The 18650-nt window shown below is 37.3% G+C and overlaps 1 protein-coding gene across 1 annotated transcript; it reads left to right on the top strand.

Moving 5' to 3' along the window:
• Positions 1 to 3883: 3883 nt before the first annotated feature.
• LOC149289550 (DNA-directed RNA polymerase II subunit RPB2-like) lies at positions 3884 to 18157 on the top strand. The gene is made up of 25 exons (XM_089490489.1): positions 3884 to 3902; positions 4793 to 4865; positions 4975 to 5125; positions 5214 to 5326; positions 5686 to 5905; positions 6174 to 6332; positions 6449 to 6613; positions 6844 to 7040; positions 7391 to 7510; positions 7590 to 7776; positions 7894 to 8037; positions 11163 to 11302; positions 12328 to 12439; positions 12814 to 12968; positions 13081 to 13279; positions 13436 to 13604; positions 14013 to 14109; positions 14559 to 14653; positions 15248 to 15498; positions 15617 to 15706; positions 16279 to 16386; positions 16901 to 17014; positions 17433 to 17593; positions 17681 to 17876; positions 18068 to 18157. Exons 1-25 carry the CDS (start codon positions 3884 to 3886, stop codon positions 18155 to 18157), a joined length of 3525 nt encoding a protein of 1174 aa, XP_089346615.1.
• The last annotated feature ends 493 nt before the right edge of the window (positions 18158 to 18650 follow it).

Below are 18650 nucleotides of genomic sequence, written 5' to 3'. Positions count from 1 at the left end.
TGGCAAAAAATGGTTTTTAAATAGCAAAACGCTACTTGTACTTATTGCTCTAAAGCTTTTTTTTTTTTAAAAAAAGCAAAAAACATTTGGTATTTCTAACCCCTTGGCTGCTAAGCCATTTCCCACCTGGGTGCTAAGCTGGTTTTCAGCATTTTGGTGCATCTCACGTTTAAACATGTTTAGAAGTACATTTCTTGGGAATAAACTATACAAACCATATATTGTTTTTTCCAGCAGATTCCAAATATACCATTTTTATATGTGTATGTCTCATTAGGTTTGCAAAATAAAGCCAAAAATGGGAAAAAAGTGTATTTTTTCACTTCCGACTCAATAAAAACTAGTTTGTCATTTTATTTTTCTAAACTCAAATATCAAAACCTGTGTTGCTGTCGTGGGATAGGGCGGCGTCCAACACCCATCGTATCTCTACCAACACGATCATTAAGGAACGCTCTTATAAAGTTGTGGCACGCTGGTACCTCACCCCTGTGCACCTTTCCCACCTTCACTCTGGATGCGACGCTATTTGCTTCCGTGGCTGTGGCGATATTGGCACCTACTTACACGCCTGGTGGTCTTGCCCGCTGATTCGTCCTCTATGGGATGAGCTTTTCCGCGATCTTTCCGCGGCCTTGGAGGTCGCCATACCTGCCACTCCCGAAGTTGCTTTGTTGAACATGGACATACAGTCTCCTCGTTTGGCGACCCCTGGTCGGAAGTTGGTCTACGGGATATGCGCTGCTGTCAGACAAGCTATAGCTAAGAAACGGAAAGGCCCCCCTCCCACTCGCCCCGAAATTCTCTCTAACATCTGGTCGGTCCTTACGATGGAGAAGATCACAGCTAAACTACATGACGAAATGTGTAACTTTGAGTCCATCTGGAGTCCCTGGCTCGAGGCTTTCCCAGGGCCTACAGCGTTACCGCTGATTCTCCTATAATCGGGCTTTTCTGGCTTCCTGGATTCTTCCTTTCCTTTTTTTTCCTCCTCTCTCTTTCTGTCTCCCTCCCTTCCTCTCCTCCTCCATCCCATTACATTACAAAAATGTACATGTATATGACTCGGTGTTTTATTCTACTTTTGTTTTGCATTTATACCACTGTCAATAAACAGATTTAAACAAAAAAAACAAACGGCTAAATATTTGTAGTAGGCAGGCCCGTCTAAAACAGAAATTGAGAACAGTAGACTATGTTTTTCTAATATTTTATTGCTAAAAGTTCAATTTACTAGACTATCACCAAAGATATCTTTAAATTTAATACATGGCTGCCGTCAATTAAACAGCTCTAGCTGCCTGGGATGTTAAAATATGCCAACAAAACTATATATTTTTAGAAACTACACCCCCAGCTGCAGCAAATGAGGTCTTATTTGTATTTGTATCACAAATCTGACATGCACAACAAATAAGTGAATATCACACTTATAAAAAAATAAATAAAAGCGACAAGTTCATTTATGTCTTGCGCACTCCAGTCTTGTGCTACTAATACATGCAGCCCCTCATTTGATGCGCCAAGGGGTGTAGTTTCTAAAAATGTATACTTTATGTACCATAATTTAACTTCCCAGCTGTCTAAGGCATCACCCCTAAATGTTTTAAGATTTTTTAACAAGATTTCACATATCTGAAGTTAAAGTGGTCTAGACATCTGGGAAGTTAAATTAGGGTACATAAAGTACAAATTTCAAGAAACTATACCCCTTGGAGCTTCAAATGAGGGGCTACATGTATTTCTACGACAAAAGTTGAGTGCACAATGATGGAATATGTCGCTTTGGCTAGAAAATGTTTTTTCTAACCATAGCGACATGTTCATTTGTGTGTTGAGCACTCCAGGTTTGTACTAGAAACACATGCAGCCCCTCATTTGATGCGCCAAGGGGTGTAGTTTTTCCAAATTTGTACTTTTTGTGCCATAATTTAACTTCCTACGTGAGCAGTAATTCCACATCAAGGCTTCAACCCTAATTACTGACCATTCACACGCCTTTCATATCTCCATTCACACGCAGAAGCACACACCATACTTTCCATACATTCACTCACAGAAACACACACCATTCTTTCCCTTTACAATCCCAGAGAAATTATGGTAAAGGGAGAAAAAAAAAAATCACTTTTACAGCAGTTTTGCAGTAAAAATGCAAGGAGCTCCAGGGATGAGATGTTTACTCACCTACCACACAGGCTAAATGGCTGATTTTAATATTATTTGCAGTTCATTAGAATTTGAAAAATTGCCTCCCTCTACCATTGGCTAAATTTAACCCCATGATCAAAGTGGTCATGGGATTAAAATTTAGTATCGGCCATTTTTAAAAAGGGAATGTGACTTTTCATAGCTATATGATCAGTGTGGTAACATTGGCTACCACAGTGATCATTTAGCTAGAATACTTAAACCTTTTTTTCTTTTAAAGTTAAACTAGTTTATGTTTAGATAATTTAATTTGGGGGTCTCTAGGCAATTTTGATCTTTATTTATCTGCCTTTAGAGACCCCCAAATCATTCTTTTACATTTTTAACTTAATATTTGTTATTTTATTTTACAAGCCTTGGAAAGGTGAGGCGATTACCTTTCCAACGGTATATGTTGGGGGTCTGTAGCTGCTTAGATGCCATATAAGCAGCATGCCCCCATACCTCTTTAACTGACATTTGTCAATTGTTAATAAAGTTGCACGGTGACGGCATCGTGCCATTGCGCGTGACATCACCGGGCGGATCGGGTGGCCCCGGTGATGCCCTTCAGTGTGAGGGGCAGATTGCCGGGGTAGGTAGTGATGGATGTTCACAGACCTCCATCAAGGTTGGGTAGTGCTAGCAACGGCATGGTGTCGTCGTTAGCACCTGAATGGGACTGCTAGCAACGGCACCATGCCGTCGTTAGCAGTCAAGGGGCTAAACTCAGGACACATAGTATAATGTATTTAGCATGTTTTTATTAGCTTTTGCAGATGAGTAAAAGGTTTTCCAAATAAAAGTGATAAAAAGTGCTTTTTTCAATTTTTCATTTTTTTTTTTTTTATAGGAAATTAGATATGATCCAAAGAAATGGTTTCTGAAGAAAGCCCTTCTTGCCCAGAAAAAAAATATAACTTGTATGGGTACACTAACTAGGAGAGAAAATTACAGCTAAACATGAGCGCCGCAAAAGTGCCTTGGTCACGAAGAGTACAAAAAATTAAAAACAGCCTGGTTAAGGGGTTAAGTAGTTTTTTCCATTAGCTTTTGTAATAAAAGTAAGAAAAAGTACAATATTTTATATATATTTTTATAATAAATTAGATTATGCTTTCAAAATAATCGTAATAAAAAATAGAGCCCTTCTTGTCCTCAAAAAAACAATATATAAATTGTGTGGGTTCAGTAAATGAGAGAGAAGAAAATTACAGCTAAACACAAGCACTGCAAAAATGTTAAAACAGCCATTGTCACGAAACAAAATAATGAAACACATGTATAACCCTAATGTACTTCTTGTCACAAACAAAACAAACTTGCACCATAGTAAACAGGGTAGGCAAAAAAAATCTATTACCATAAAAAGTAATAAAGACTGCATTACTGTGAACCTTAATTATTATTGCAAGGATAATCCACATACACCATAAGCAATCTTTTTGTTTCAGTTACTGTAAACGAATGAAATTTTTTTTATCGATTACGTCAACAGCTTGAAGCCGGAAGCTGGCGTCAAATCCACGCGCCTGAAGCGGAAGTCTGATTTTTTTTTTATTTTTTTTTTTATGATAGAAAGAAAAGAAAAAAAAACACGCAAAAGCTCGGGCCTTCTCGCAATTTGGTGGTGATTTAATCTGTGCCCGCGCGATTTACTCCGTTTTTGGACCCGCGTCTTTCTACCGCCAGCATGTACGATGGAGAAGAAGGTAAGTCTTTTCTTCAAATGCACGAGTTTCAGAGAATGGAATTCGTTCACTTTTCGTTGTAGTTTTCGCGGCACTGCGGCAGCAACCACAAAAAAATGTTTATGCTTTATTCCCACTCAGCTGTGGTTGTCCTACTTAATTTACTCTCGGTAATCCTCATTGTATCGCAACGAGGAGCAGTAATAACAAAGTTAACAATAATTAACCCGCAGGGGCCGTGGTTGGACAGGTTTAATGGAAGAAAGGAAAACAGTGTGTTTTTTGGTTAGATTTTTGTTGCTAGTTAATTGTACTAGCTTTACTAGATATTGTTTTATAGAAAAATTCAGGGCTTGTGTGGTAGAATAACGCATTACACTAACAAGCAAAAATTGCACTCCTCTATATGGAATAAATCCATGTAATGATGTAGTTGTAATCGCAAATACGAGAGAGCTTGAATAGCTTATTAAACATTAAGTCTATTTTTGGTATTTTTAATGCTGACTACAACGTTCTTATGTATATTCCCATTGTATGAGGTAACCAGCATCAGGTTTAATTTCTTCTTCATAAAAGGTACACTTATTTTGACCAAATTGGAATGTCTGCCAGGAAGCTGTTTTTTTTTAACGTTTCAATGTTAAGATTTGGGTGGTTCTGCTTTTGTTAATACCATGTTTAGGCCTATTTACTAAACCACTGTATAACCACCAGCTGTCTCTCCTCTGTGTTGGCTCATCATAACCATTATTACAGATATAGCAATTGATCTACTATTTCTGATGCAGGCCTTTGTGACTTATAAACATCTAACTTAAACTTCAGTTGATAAATAAAAGCCACTTGTAAAATGTATTGGTGAATGTAAAATATTACATTTTTATGACTCTTGAAATTTGTTTTGTTAGATATGCAATATGATGAGGATGATGATGAAATCACACCAGATCTTTGGCAAGAGGCCTGTTGGATTGTCATTAGGTAAAACATCACCTGTAATATTCTCTTTGTCATTTTGCTCTGAGCAATTAACACAATAGCTTTATTTTAAAACCACACAAACGTGTCAAGTTTTTTCCCCTTCTTGCAGCTCTTATTTTGATGAGAAAGGTTTGGTACGCCAGCAGCTTGATTCTTTTGATGAGTTCATTCAGATGTCAGTGCAGCGTATCGTCGAAGATGCACCTCCAATAGATTTGCAGGCTGAAGCTCAGCATACATCGGGGGAAGTGGAAGAGCCAGTGAGTTTAAGAGGCGGAAGCAAATTAACTTATGTTATGTCATAGGGTTATATATGTGAATTAATCTAGCCTATCTGTGTTTTTCAAGCCCCGATATTTGTTGAAGTTTGAACAAATTTATTTATCAAAGCCTACCCATTGGGAAAGAGATGGTGCGCCTTCACCAATGATGCCAAATGAAGCAAGGTTAAGAAATTTAACGTAAGTTAAATTAGACCACCTTAGCATGGCAATTACTGTAATGTATAATCTTCATGTGATTTTCTTTTTGTCTTTTTTTTTTTTTGCTTTGCAGATGTTGGTTATAATGGTATTCTGTGTTTGTGTTGGACAAATATTTGATGTTGAATTTCCAAGGAATTATACCACTTGCCAGTTAATTTGAAAAGATAGAATCTCAGCACTCTAAAAGTCGACGTTTGAGATACTTAGGGATGGCTTTAATTGTGTTGCCATACTTAACTCTGAGACAAATTGCTAACATCTACCTGTATTGCCAGTATACCACGCACTAATAGACTTATATTTGTAATCTGATCTATTTCACTGTATTTCTGTAGATATTCCGCCCCCTTGTATGTGGATATTACAAAAACGGTGGTGAAAGAAGGAGAAGAGCAAATTCAGACTCAACATCAAAAAACATTCATTGGGAAAATTCCAATTATGTTGCGATCAACATACTGTTTGTTAAATGGCCTAACTGATCGTGACCTTTGTGAGTTAAATGAATGTCCTCTTGATCCTGGAGGCTACTTCATTATTAATGGATCAGAAAAGGTATAAACTAATCTAGAGGAAAATTGATTTAGATTATTTTTACATTTTTAAGTGTGTTCTGAAACCTAACCATAAATAACATTGTGTTTATCTGCCATTTTCATCAGATATCCTATTCTTAAGCTAATAAGTGCTTTATACTATATGAACATATATTTAATTTTCTATGATTTAGTCGCCATCTACTTGGCTAATGGTATAGAAATTGTAAAATACCTGATACAAGTGTTCTGTATTCTTGATTTATTTTTTATTTTTCCAAATCTAGGTTCTAATTGCTCAAGAAAAGATGGCTACTAACACAGTGTATGTGTTTGCAAAGAAGGATTCAAAATATGCTTACACAGCAGAGTGTAGGTCCTGTTTGGAGAACTCATCAAGACCAACAAGTTCCATTTGGGTTAGCATGTTGGCTAGAGGTGGTCAGGTATGTGCATATGTTTAATAGGGCTTCATAGTTATTCTTTTGTATTTTTCCTTGACAACGAGTGTGATGGTGTTAATTGTAATTCTGAAATAACAGTCTAATGGATTCTTTATCAGGGTGCCAAGAAAAGTGCTATCGGCCAGCGCATTGTTGCAACTTTACCTTATATCAAGCAGGAAGTACCTATCATTATTGTGTTCCGTGCTTTGGGCTTTGTATCTGATAGAGACATATTGGAGCATATTATTTATGATTTTGAAGATCCTGAGATGATGGAAATGGTAAGTAAATGCAAGAAAACAAAATACGTAAATGTTTTTGGAACATCAAGAAGCTGGTTAGTTTTGCATATTGAGGATGTAAGGAGTGTTTGTGACGAAGAGAGACTTATCACCATTGCAACCAATGAGTCCGTTTTGTTTGTGGTGTTGATCTACAAGAAGCGATTCATGAGGTAAACTGACATAAACCATGATGTAAACTTGCATTTTTTCCTATATGCTTGCTATAGGTGAAGCCTTCACTTGATGAAGCTTTTGTCATTCAGGAACAGAATGTAGCCTTAAATTTCATTGGCTCAAGAGGTGCCAAACCTGGTGTTACTAAAGAAAAAAGAATTAAATATGCTAAAGAGGTTTTGCAGAAGGAAATGCTTCCACATGTGGGTGTTAGTGACTTCTGTGAAACAAAAAAAGCATATTTTTTAGGGTAAGACTTTTTCCTCTTTCTAGTGAAGTGACATTAAGGACTTTCTATGCTGGTATTGTAGTAATGGTACTCACTTAAGCAGGTTTTTAAGAATAACTTGCATGTTATTTTTATCCTTATTGTTTCCAGGTTTATAACTAAATATAAGTCATGGATTTTTTTTTTTTTCTAATACATTATGGATTTGAGTCCTGGATAACTTGCTTTATAGCATTACATAACATTTTTGTAGTTTTATTGCAACAAATGTATTATTCAAAAATACTAGCAGTGCTCTGTTATTTATCAAAGATATTGCAGGTGCCTCAAATTAAATGTTCTACTGCTTTAACCAAGAAGTTTGTTTACAGGTACATGGTACACAGACTTCTTCTAGCGGCTTTGGGAAGGAGGGAACTTGATGACCGAGATCACTATGGTAACAAAAGGCTGGATCTGGCTGGACCATTGCTTGCTTTTCTCTTCAGGGGGTAAGAAAGGCAAAACTTGTACCAAAATGATGAGAGCCAATTGGAAATGTTGTTAAACTTTCCGTTACTGTCTTAATAGGATGTTCAAAAATTTGCTCAAAGAGGTCCGGATATATGCACAGAAATTCATTGACCGAGGAAAGGATTTTAATTTGGAACTGGCTATTAAGACACGAATAATTTCAGATGGCTTGAAGTATTCTCTAGCTACTGGAAATTGGGGTGACCAAAAGAAAGCCCATCAAGCAAGAGCTGGTGTGTCACAAGTATGTTTTTAGTTATATAATGTTTGCATGTATCCTAAACTTGATACCCTTTTGTAATTTAAGTTGGTAACCTTAATACATCAAAATATTAACACAAGGAACATTTTATATTTGTAGGTCTTAAACCGCTTGACGTTTGCTTCCACCCTTTCTCATTTGCGAAGATTAAACTCTCCTATTGGGAGAGATGGAAAGCTTGCTAAACCCAGACAACTGCATAACACTCTGTGGGGAATGGTCTGTCCAGCTGAGACACCAGAAGTAAGATGCCATGTTTTGTCTGTCATACCTTCCAATAGTTCTGGTATTCGTAGCGCAGTCCTAATTTTTGTAGCTGCCCTATTGTGTTTTTTTTTTTCCTTTTTTACTGAATATATCTACAGTATATAGATAGAAGTATCTATATTATGTAGATATTACGTATCTCATGCATGTAACAAAGTAAAAATAATTAAAACAAATAGATTGTTGGGAGGGACGATTGAGGATCCAACTGTGTTGGTGCACGTCAGCACCAATGACTTAGTAATGGGAAGATGGAGAGACCTAAAAGGTAATTTTAGGGAGCAAGATTAAGAAAGAAACACAGCGGGAGATTAGGCAGCTAAATCCATTGCTGAAGTCTTGGTGTAAGAAGGAGAGCTTTGGGGTTTTAGAGCACTGGGCTCTTGCACCTGAATGAGGTTCAATGTGCTTGGGGAGAGGATGGCTAGCCTGTTGGAGGAGATTTTCAACTAGGACAGGACAGGGAAGGGGAGAGGACATATTAAATACCCGGCTAGACGGTATAGAAAGGGGAAGGTGTTTTAGTTAGTAACCAGTTGGATGGATATGTGGGCTTGGTTTGTACAGATAATGGGGAGAGGCATGTATTTTGCCCCCCAAAACAAGGACAGAGGGTATGTGTTATAACAAGTTTAAGGTCATTTCTACAAATGTTTGCAGTTTAGGGAATAAGAACCATGGGCTTTTAACATTAGTGGCAACTGAGAATGTTGATTTAGTGGATGTTACTGAGACATGGTATAATGAGAAAAATGACTGGGACATAGTAAAACCAGGGTACTCCTTTATATATATATATAAAAAAAAAAAGACAGGGAGGGCAATAAAGGGGGAAGAGTGTCTCTATATGTGAAGGATAACATAAAATCTAACACAAGTTGGTGAAGAGAACAGAGTACAGTTTGGGTTACATAACAATTTGGTAAACGTACAGTAACTCATGCGTGTAGGTGTGACTTCATGGACTGCCTGAATAAGTAGAAGAGCTAGATAATCTACTAATTGAGGAAATGGCTAAAATGACAGTAAAGGGGGACGTTGTAATCATGGATAACTTTTATCATTATGATGTGAATTGGAAAACCAAAGTAGCTTGTTGTGCCCGGAGTGCAGATCTTCACTCACTACTGGGGTTATCTATAAAACAAGTAGTTGAGGAGCCAACTTGTAAGGAGGCCATATTAGATTTAGCGTTCACAAAGGGAGATTTGTTAACGGATATTACTGTAGAATTAAATTGAGGCCGGGAGAAATTGGGTTATTTAAAAGTTGGATTATTGAAGGTAACAGAAAATTGTATAAGGCTGGTCAGTAAGAGCAAGAAATGAAAGAAACCCCTGTGGTACTCTGCAAAGGATTTGGATAGTAAAAAAACCAAAAACAAGAAGTTAGCATTTAGTAAATACAAAAAAATCCAAAGTAAGGAAGATAGATCAAAGCACACACAGAAGAAATAATTTCCCAGTCAGTGAAAAGGGAGAGAAACCCTTTTTTAAGTTAAATTAGAAAATTCTACTAAAACAAGGAGTAGTTCAATTAAAAACAAAAGAAGATAAAGGTCTAGCTGACTCAAATATTTCTGTTCAGTTTTTATAGATAAAAAATGAATGATAGGGACCTCAGTTCGGGGAAAAAGTCATTTGATACATATGAATTTATTGAGGTGGAGGTACTACTTCAGTTGTCTGAGCTAAAGACAAATAAGTTGATGGTGCCTGATGTGATACAACCCAAGTTATTAAGACCTTGGTGGTGTACTAGCAAGATGGTTAACTGATTTATTTAACAAATCATTAAGGAGTCCCAGAAGATGGGAAATTAGCAAATGTGCCTATTCACAAGAAAGGCAGTGGAGAGGAGTCGGGCAAATACAGGCCAGTGCCTCTTATGTCTTGTAGTGGGGAAATACATGGAAACTACGTTAAAGCATAGAAGTGTTGAACATCTAAGTTCACATGAGTTTCAAGATCAACATTTGTTTCCCTCAGGAAGATCATGCCAAACTAATTGATCAAAGTGGTGCAGTAGACATTTCATTTCTAGATTACAGTAAGGCTTTTGACACTGTCCCAGAGAAGACTCTGAGTTTAGATCCCAATATTGTAGAATGGATTAGTCAGTGACTCAGTGAGAGACAACGAGGGTTGTAGTCAATGGCGTATATTCAGAGCAAGGTCTTGTTACCAGTGGGGTACCTCAGGGATCTGTACTTGGAACCATTCTCTTTATTTTTATTAGTGATTTTGCAGAAGGTCTCGATGGTAAGGTGTTGTCAACAAAAAATACATACATGCAACAATTTGCAACAGTGTTGATGTTCCAGGGGGGATAAGCCAAATGGCAAATTATTTAGGTAACTGGAAAAATGGTCAGAGCTGTGGCAACTGACATTTAATGTGGTTAAATGCAAATCAATGCATCCAGGGAATAAAAACCCAAGGCCAGAGTATAGAATATCTATGTCCTAACCTCAACGTGTGAGGGAAGGGATCTAGTGGTAATTATTTCAAAGGATTTAAATATAGGTAGACAATGCCATAGAGCAGCAGGAAATGCTAACCGAATGCTTGGTTCTATTAGGAGAGGTATTAGCAGTAGAAAGAGGGAAGTGGTCATGCCGCTGTACAGATCACTGGTGAGACCACCCTTGGAGGCCGTATCGCCAGAAGTTCAGAGAAGGGTTACTAAAATGGTTCATGGATTACAGGTTAAAATGTACTAGGAAACATTAAATGACCTATATAGCCTGGAAGAAAGACGTGCCGGGGGGATATAATAGAAACATTTGAATACTTAAAGGGAATCAACATTATAAAGGAAGAGAGTTTATTGAAAAGGAGAAATGCTACCACAACAAGAGGACAAGGCATTAAGCTAGAGGGGCAAATATTACCCCATGGACTAAAACGTATTTAGAGACTAGATGGGCCGAATGGTTCTTATCTCCCTTCACTTTGTATGTTTCTAATCAATAGTTAAAAAAATATGACTTATTAATTCCTAATGAAAAACCTCTGCCGTGGAGTAGTATCCTACTTTGTAAATTGCCATAGTCCGGAAGAAGTTAGTATTTTTTTTTTTTTATTTTTTTTTTCTTGCAGGGTCATGCAGTAGGTCTTGTAAAGAATCTGGCATTAATGGCTTACATTTCTGTTGGGTCTCAGCCCTCTCCAATATTGGAGTTTTTGGAGGAGTGGAGTATGGAAAACCTTGAAGAAATTTCACCAGCAGCCATTGCAGAGTATGTATAAAAAGGTTAAAACACGTTTATAGTACAAATGTACATTAGCTGTTAATAATATAACGCAGTTTTGTTCATAATAATTTATTTAGAGAAATGGAGTAATGCAACCTTTGCTGGTAGTATTATTTTGATCTTGGTTTGTATTTGAATGCCATAAAGATAAATTAAAACTGTTTATCTGAATTACAAGAGCATGTATATAAAACTTCTGTTCTCTTATATTTATACCTTTCCTCAAATGGCGTTCCTGGACGTTCTTGCACATCTGTGTAAGAACACATCTTTTAAAATGTTATAAGGTTGGGAACTAAATGCTATGTTAAAAAAATAATCGATCATATGTGGAAGGTTTCCAAGACTAGCAAATATATGTAAGATGTGTCACACGGATTCCTAACTCTGCATATGTTTACTACTTTTGTACATAGGTTTGACTTTAATGACTTTGCAGTCTAAATACAAAGACATTAATATGTAGTTGATCCATTTGCAGCTATAACAGCTTTCACTCTTCTGGAAAGGCTTTCCACAAGATTTTGTTATGTTTCTGTGGGAATTTTTGCCCATTCTTCCAGTAGAGCAGGGGCGTCCAACATGTGGCCCTCCAAGGGGCTGGCTGAGGAGTATGGGAGATGTAGTCCTGCAGCAGCTGGAGGGCCGCACGTTGGATACCCCTGCAGTAGAGTGTTTGTGAGGTCCGTCACTGATGTTGGATGAGAAGGCCTGGCTTTCAATTGCTGTTCCATTTTATCCCAAAGGTGCTTGATGGGGTTGAGGTGAGGGCTCTTTGCGGGCCAGTCAAGGTCTTCCACACCTAACTCATGCAACCATGTCTTACTTTGTGCACTAGGACACAGTGGTGCTGTAATAGAAAATTACCTTCCCCCACTATTCCCACAAAGTTGAAAGCATAGCGTTGTCCACAATATCTTAGTATGCTGATTAGGTGTCCCAATGCTTGTGTGTGAAGTCTACACTGATCATTTAGTAATTTTTTTTTATTTCTTTTTTCCCCACTCAAGTGCCACTAAAATATTTGTGAATGGCTGCTGGGTTGGCATACACAAAGATCCAGAACAGTTGATGAATACACTAAGGAAACTGCGTCGTCAAATGGACATCATTGTATCTGAGGTAACACACATTCCACCCACGAAGAGAGCTTTTTATTTTAAACTGTATAATTATATTTATTATTAACGACTTTATTTAACTGACAAATCAGAAGAGAACTTGCTTGAAGTTTCTTGTTTCGGTGCCACTAGGGGGGGGTTCTCAGCAGCAAAACCTTCCCCACATACATTCGTTTTTGTATCTTGGAAGTCCGACGCATTGTGTTGCATACCACGTTACTGCCTGACTACTTAGAGATAACTGTATCGTTTTTAAGGTAAACCCTTACCTAATACCATTACTGTGATACAGACGTTATTTAATTTCCTGGCTTTAAAAAATGGCTACACCAGACTATTTTGGAAAATGTGCATTTCTTAATTTCCAAATTCTAGGTATCTATGATTAGAGACATTAGAGAACGTGAAATCAGGATCTATACTGATGCTGGTCGAATATGCAGACCTTTATTAATTGTGGAAAAACAGAAATTGCTGTTAAAGAGGAGACACATTGATCAGCTGAAAGAGCGTGAATATAATAATTACAGGTGAGTTTTTTTGGGGTTTTTTTTTAAGCAAATTAAATTTAAAGTTGCATCTATAGGTGAAGCATGCAGATGCTCATAAAGTGCAACCTGATTAATGACATGGCATATGTAGTTGGCAGGACCTTGTCGCAAGTGGTGTCGTCGAATATATTGATACTCTGGAAGAGGAGACAGTCATGCTTGCCATGACACCTGATGATTTGCAAGAGAAGGGAGTTGCATATTGTTCAACATACACACATTGTGAAATCCACCCCTCTATGATTCTGGGTGTCTGTGCTTCCATCATACCCTTCCCTGACCACAATCAGGTGAGTGCCTACCTTACCTCTGTACTTTGTTTCCAATAGAATTTTCCATGTGGTCCCAAGAAGGGTAAAAGTAAACCTTTTACGTTGTTAATGTGTTAATATATATATATATCTCATCCTTTAGTTTCTCTCAATATCAATTTCTCTGTTTTCTAGTCTCCCAGAAACACATATCAGTCTGCTATGGGTAAGCAGGCCATGGGTGTTTACATCACAAACTTTCATGTTCGAATGGACACGCTAGCTCATGTGTTGTATTACCCACAAAAACCACTTGTCACTACAAGGTCCATGGAGTACCTGAGATTCAGGGAGCTCCCAGCAGGTAAGCTATAAAAATGTGCTTCCTTTTGCTACCTGTGATACAAGTACATCTGTGCATTGGTTATTGTTTCTGCATAATTTGTCATTTCTGTAAACCCCTGGGGTATAATAATTGAAAATCATTCTTCCTTTTTGCATGTTTTCTGTAAGAGCTTGAAAGGACCGTTAAGTGCCCTATTGGGGAAGAAAAAGTAGAAACTGCAGCCCTGCAGCTTGCCATGTTAATCTTGATCTGACAATTCCTGCCACTGGTTTGCTGCTTAAAGCTGATTGGTGGTTAGAATATCTTAGACACTGAGATGTCCTCACTAGGTAGCGGGGAAGCAGCAAGTGCATATATGAGGGTCCTGTCGGCACATTGCATACATAATCCTGTATGAGTTATAGTCATTCAATGTTTATTTTTCAGGTATAAACTCTATTGTGGCTATTGCATCATACACCGGATACAACCAGGAGGATTCTGTAATCATGAACCGCTCTGCTGTCGACAGAGGCTTTTTCAGGTTTGCATTCATTGTGGGTTTTTGTTTTGGTTTTCCCTCCCCTCGAAAAAGAAGCAGTCAGTGTACCTGTATGTTGTGATGAAAACCATGCAGGTTAGTGCTATTCGTTCTAGAGAGGCAAAGGGCAAGAATGTTTGTCTGTGGTGGTACATGTCAAGATTAAAAAACTGTATAAAACCATCCCACGTCGTAAAGCATTAAACTTCTATAATTGCATAATCTATTTTACAGAACATTGTGTAAACTTAAAAGACGTGGGTTGGGTTAGTAGGAATTTCCTTGATAAATGGTTTAAGCGTTTTAAAAAATTCAGAATGCAATTATTAATGCTGCAAAAGCTTCTTGTCTCCAATGTCCTGGTCACACCGTACACTAGTTTCAAACCTATATGGATGCACAATTGCTGCTATTTTTGTTACCAGTAAAACTAAATAGTCTGCTTAAAACAGGTCTGTGTTCTACCGTTCTTACAAAGAACAAGAGTCCAAGAAGGGATTTGATCAAGAAGAAGTCTTTGAAAAACCTACCCGTGAAACATGCCAAGGTCAGTTCTTTTTACGTAATATTTAATGAGCAAAATGTATTTACTCTGAAGAAAGTTCCTTCAACTCTTAAGAAACCAAATCGCAAACCGTGTGTTACTCCACACAGGCACAATACTGTGCATGGTATGGGTATGTATATCTACAAGTTTACAGCTTAGGGAAACCTATAAGCATATATTTTTAAGGGCAAATAAAGCTATTCTTTAACATACGCTTTAGGACAAACCATGCAACACAACATGATATATATTCAATCCAAATTGCATGGTACTAAACCTACATTTTCTTCAATGCTTCCACCGTGCCTTAGTAAAGGGTCTTGTGCTGCCCTCTACAGACTCCACCCTAAGGTGTCTATACAGAATGTGAAGAGTTTGTGCAATAAAATGGATAAATAAAAGTGTAACTTGGTGTACTGTCGGTTTTCATGTATGTGTATGTATTTTCATATGCCTCTATGCTGGTAAAAAGGATAATTATAGTGATGACAAGCTGCAGGAATTTTCCATGATGTCAGGAAAGATTGAAAAGTCTTTTGGATCCTGTACATTTTAGGTGTATGTTTTTAACTTTTATATTATCTCCTCTCACAGGTATGAGACATGCCATTTACGATAAATTAGATGATGATGGTTTGATAGCGCCTGGTGTCCGTGTGTCTGGGGATGATGTGATAATTGGTAAAACCGTAACACTGCCCGAAAATGATGACGAGCTCGAAAGTGTTAACCGTCGATACACAAAGAGAGACTGTAGCACTTTTCTACGCACCAGTGAAACAGGCATTGTCGATCAAGTCATGGTGACTCTCAATCAAGAAGGATACAAATTTTGCAAGATAAGGGTGGGTTTGTCACTTAACATGACCGATATTAAGTTATTAGTCATCCAAATATGGGTTATGATTTGTACAACATTTTATTTTTGTGAATTACATGTTTTTATATATTTTTATTCCCTAGGTACGTTCAGTTAGAATCCCACAGATTGGAGATAAGTTTGCTAGTCGACACGGACAAAAGGGTACCTGTGGTATTCAGTACAGACAGGAGGTATATATATATATATATATATAAATGCATATGTTTGTGTTTTATTGGGCCTGACTTTTTTTTTTTCCAGAATATTAGGGTTAAACACAGGGACACAAAATACAGTCCTATAAATACCTATCTAGTTTTATTTAACTTTGGTATAAATCACCCTTTAACATTTTATAGATAGTGTTTTTGGCTGTTTCATAGTGGTTCTGGAATGCATTGGAAATGGCTAGGGCAGGCTAAATCAAGAAATTTTATAACAAAGTTTCATTTTATTAAGGTTTTTCATACATGCAGATGTTGGCTCAAACTTTATCTTCTTCCCATGTAATGGCTGACATATTCTAGATTTTGCCCACTCATTTAACGTATTATAAATGCAATATAAACACTTTTTTTGCACAATAGTAAAAGTAAAATATCTGATTTATAATTTTCCCTAATGAAAATCAAACAATTGACCCTAAGCTGTAAATAAAAGTTCAGGTACATTAAATCAAAAGTAAATACAATTAAAACTCCTCAAATATACTTTTTTTAATTTGAAACATTTGCCATAATTATGAAAATCGTATTCTCTTTAGGATATGCCTTTCACCTGTGAGGGTATTACTCCTGATATTATCATCAACCCTCATGCCATCCCTTCTCGTATGACCATTGGACATTTGATTGAATGTCTCCAAGGGAAGGTAAGCCAAGCTTAAGTTCATTATATTCAGTGTGGTCATGTTTTAACTGATTTCCAGTTAGACATTGTATGCATTTAATGCAGAGAAACAAAATATGCTGCATAGCAGACTCCATCTTCAGTACAACCTCTATATAGATTAATATAGAAATTAAGCACTTAAAATGGAAAGACTGGATATACAAAATGGTTCTTACCTGCCAGCAAATTCTATATTGGATATACACGAGGGACGTTCCAAAAGTTTCCGCGCTTTTTTTATATAAAATATATATAAAAGTGCGGAAACTTTTGGAACATCCCTCGTATGTAAAAGTTGAGGGCACTCTGTATCATTGATGTATTGGTTTGACAAATTAATGAGCAGCAGGACAAATGGGAAGACTCTAACTTCTATATCTATAGAAAGAACGAACATCTCTTCAGTGTGCCTGACATCTTGTCGGGCCTTTGGGTTTCGAGTATTTCATGTACAATTTGAATGCATTTTTTTTTTTTTTTTTTTTTTTTTATAGGTATCGGCAAACAAGGGAGAAATAGGTGATGCAACACCTTTTAATGATGCAGTTAATGTGCAGAAGATTTCTAATCTGTTATCAGATTATGGGTATCATCTTAGAGGAAATGAGGTAAACACACATTTGTTCTGTCCAATGAAATGTAATTTCAGCCATCACCAAATCTTTGTTCTAGCTTCAATGCCACAAAGTTTACAGGTCACTGCCAAGCCATCTTTCCATGGGATGATTGCTTTGCTGTTTTTAAATCAATTCAGACATCAAACATTATAAACTTACCACAAGTGTGTGTTCTTCATCCTGAGGAACAGAACCCTAGTCATGAGTATTTGGGGCTTAAACCAATATGCTCTAAATTGGATCATCAACATATGTATGACCGAGAAGTTACATCAAAGATCATGTTTGAGGCGGGCCAATCAACAATAGGTTGATAAGAGAAAGATAATGTATAAAGGTGGGAAAAGAGAGCATGCACAACATCTAAACAACTGACTCTTGCATATTTTAAACACTGTTTTATATATAGGTTCTGTACAATGGATTCACAGGACGCAAAATCACATCGCAGATTTTTATTGGCCCTACTTATTACCAGAGATTAAAGCACATGGTAGATGATAAAATTCACTCCAGGGCAAGAGGCCCTATTCAGATCTTGAACAGACAGCCAATGGAGGGTAGATCTCGGTAAGTCACTACTGTTGAATGAAGGTTTTTCCATCTTTTGGAGTAAACACAACAGAACTTAATTTTTTATATGTATATTCTTCATAGTGACGGAGGCTTGCGTTTTGGTGAAATGGAGCGAGATTGCCAGATTGCTCATGGAGCGGCACAGTTTTTAAGAGAGCGATTATTTGAAGCCTCTGATCCTTATCAAGTTCATGTCTGCAATCTCTGTGGGTTAATGGCTATTGCTAACACTAGGACACACACATATGAATGCAGAGGCTGCAGAAATAAAACACAAGTGAGTATGGCACAGTATCATGGGGGGGGGAGTATACACATAAATATATATATATATAAGGTGTCCTCAATGGCTTTTTTTTTTGTCTTAACTTCTATATGCTATATTACTTCAAGGTTTTATTGAAACCTTTAGGCTAAATAGTACATTTTACCCTATACTCATTTGAACCTTTTTTTTCTTTTTTCTAGATCTCCCTGGTACGCATGCCATACGCCTGTAAGCTTTTGTTTCAAGAATTGATGTCAATGAGCATTGCTCCACGTATGATGACTACTTAGCATAATTTCCTTTCTTTTTTATTGTTTTGTTCTACTTATGTATCACATCTTTTCTGTGGAAAGATTTAATAAATTGCTTGTCAACAAGTTTGCTTTTTTTCCTTTAGGTGTTGCTTTCTTAGAAATTGAACATCCTCTCCCTCTTTGTTTTGTGATGATCCATGCAAAATAACCATGCATATTAGTAATCTCTCTGCTCTGACCCTCCCTCTACCCACTTCTTTGAATCGTGCCACCTCCTCCTTTTGCTCTGATCCTCTCCAGCTCCATAATCAAAGTACCGTATTTGCTCGATTATAAGACGAAAAATACCCCTCGTCTTATAATCGGACCTCAAATAGGTCTGACTATGAGACGACGAAGATCCAGATCCCCCGCAGCTGCAGGGGACCTGGATCCTCCTGTCCCACCCCACTTACCGGTACTTCTGAGTCCCCGGTGTGTAGCTGGGGCAGCGTGTAGATGTCTACGCGATTCACATAGACAACTTCCG

Source organism: Sceloporus occidentalis, unplaced genomic scaffold, assembly GCF_023333645.1.
Source record: "Sceloporus occidentalis isolate IW3139 unplaced genomic scaffold, rSceOcc1.0.p SCAF_45, whole genome shotgun sequence".
NCBI lineage: Eukaryota > Metazoa > Chordata > Lepidosauria > Squamata > Phrynosomatidae > Sceloporus > Sceloporus occidentalis.
The sequence above is the reverse complement of the archived record's forward strand: the minus strand, read 5'-3'. Positions and strand labels throughout refer to the sequence as shown.

Coding starts and splice junctions, on each gene's coding strand:
- LOC149289550 (XM_089490489.1), top strand. Junction 5,906..6,173: donor TTATTAATGGATCAGAAAAG/GTATAAACTAAT, acceptor TTCCAAATCTAG/GTTCTAATTGCTCAAGAAAA. Junction 15,499..15,616: donor ACAAATTTTGCAAGATAAGG/GTGGGTTTGTCA, acceptor TTTATTCCCTAG/GTACGTTCAGTTAGAATCCC.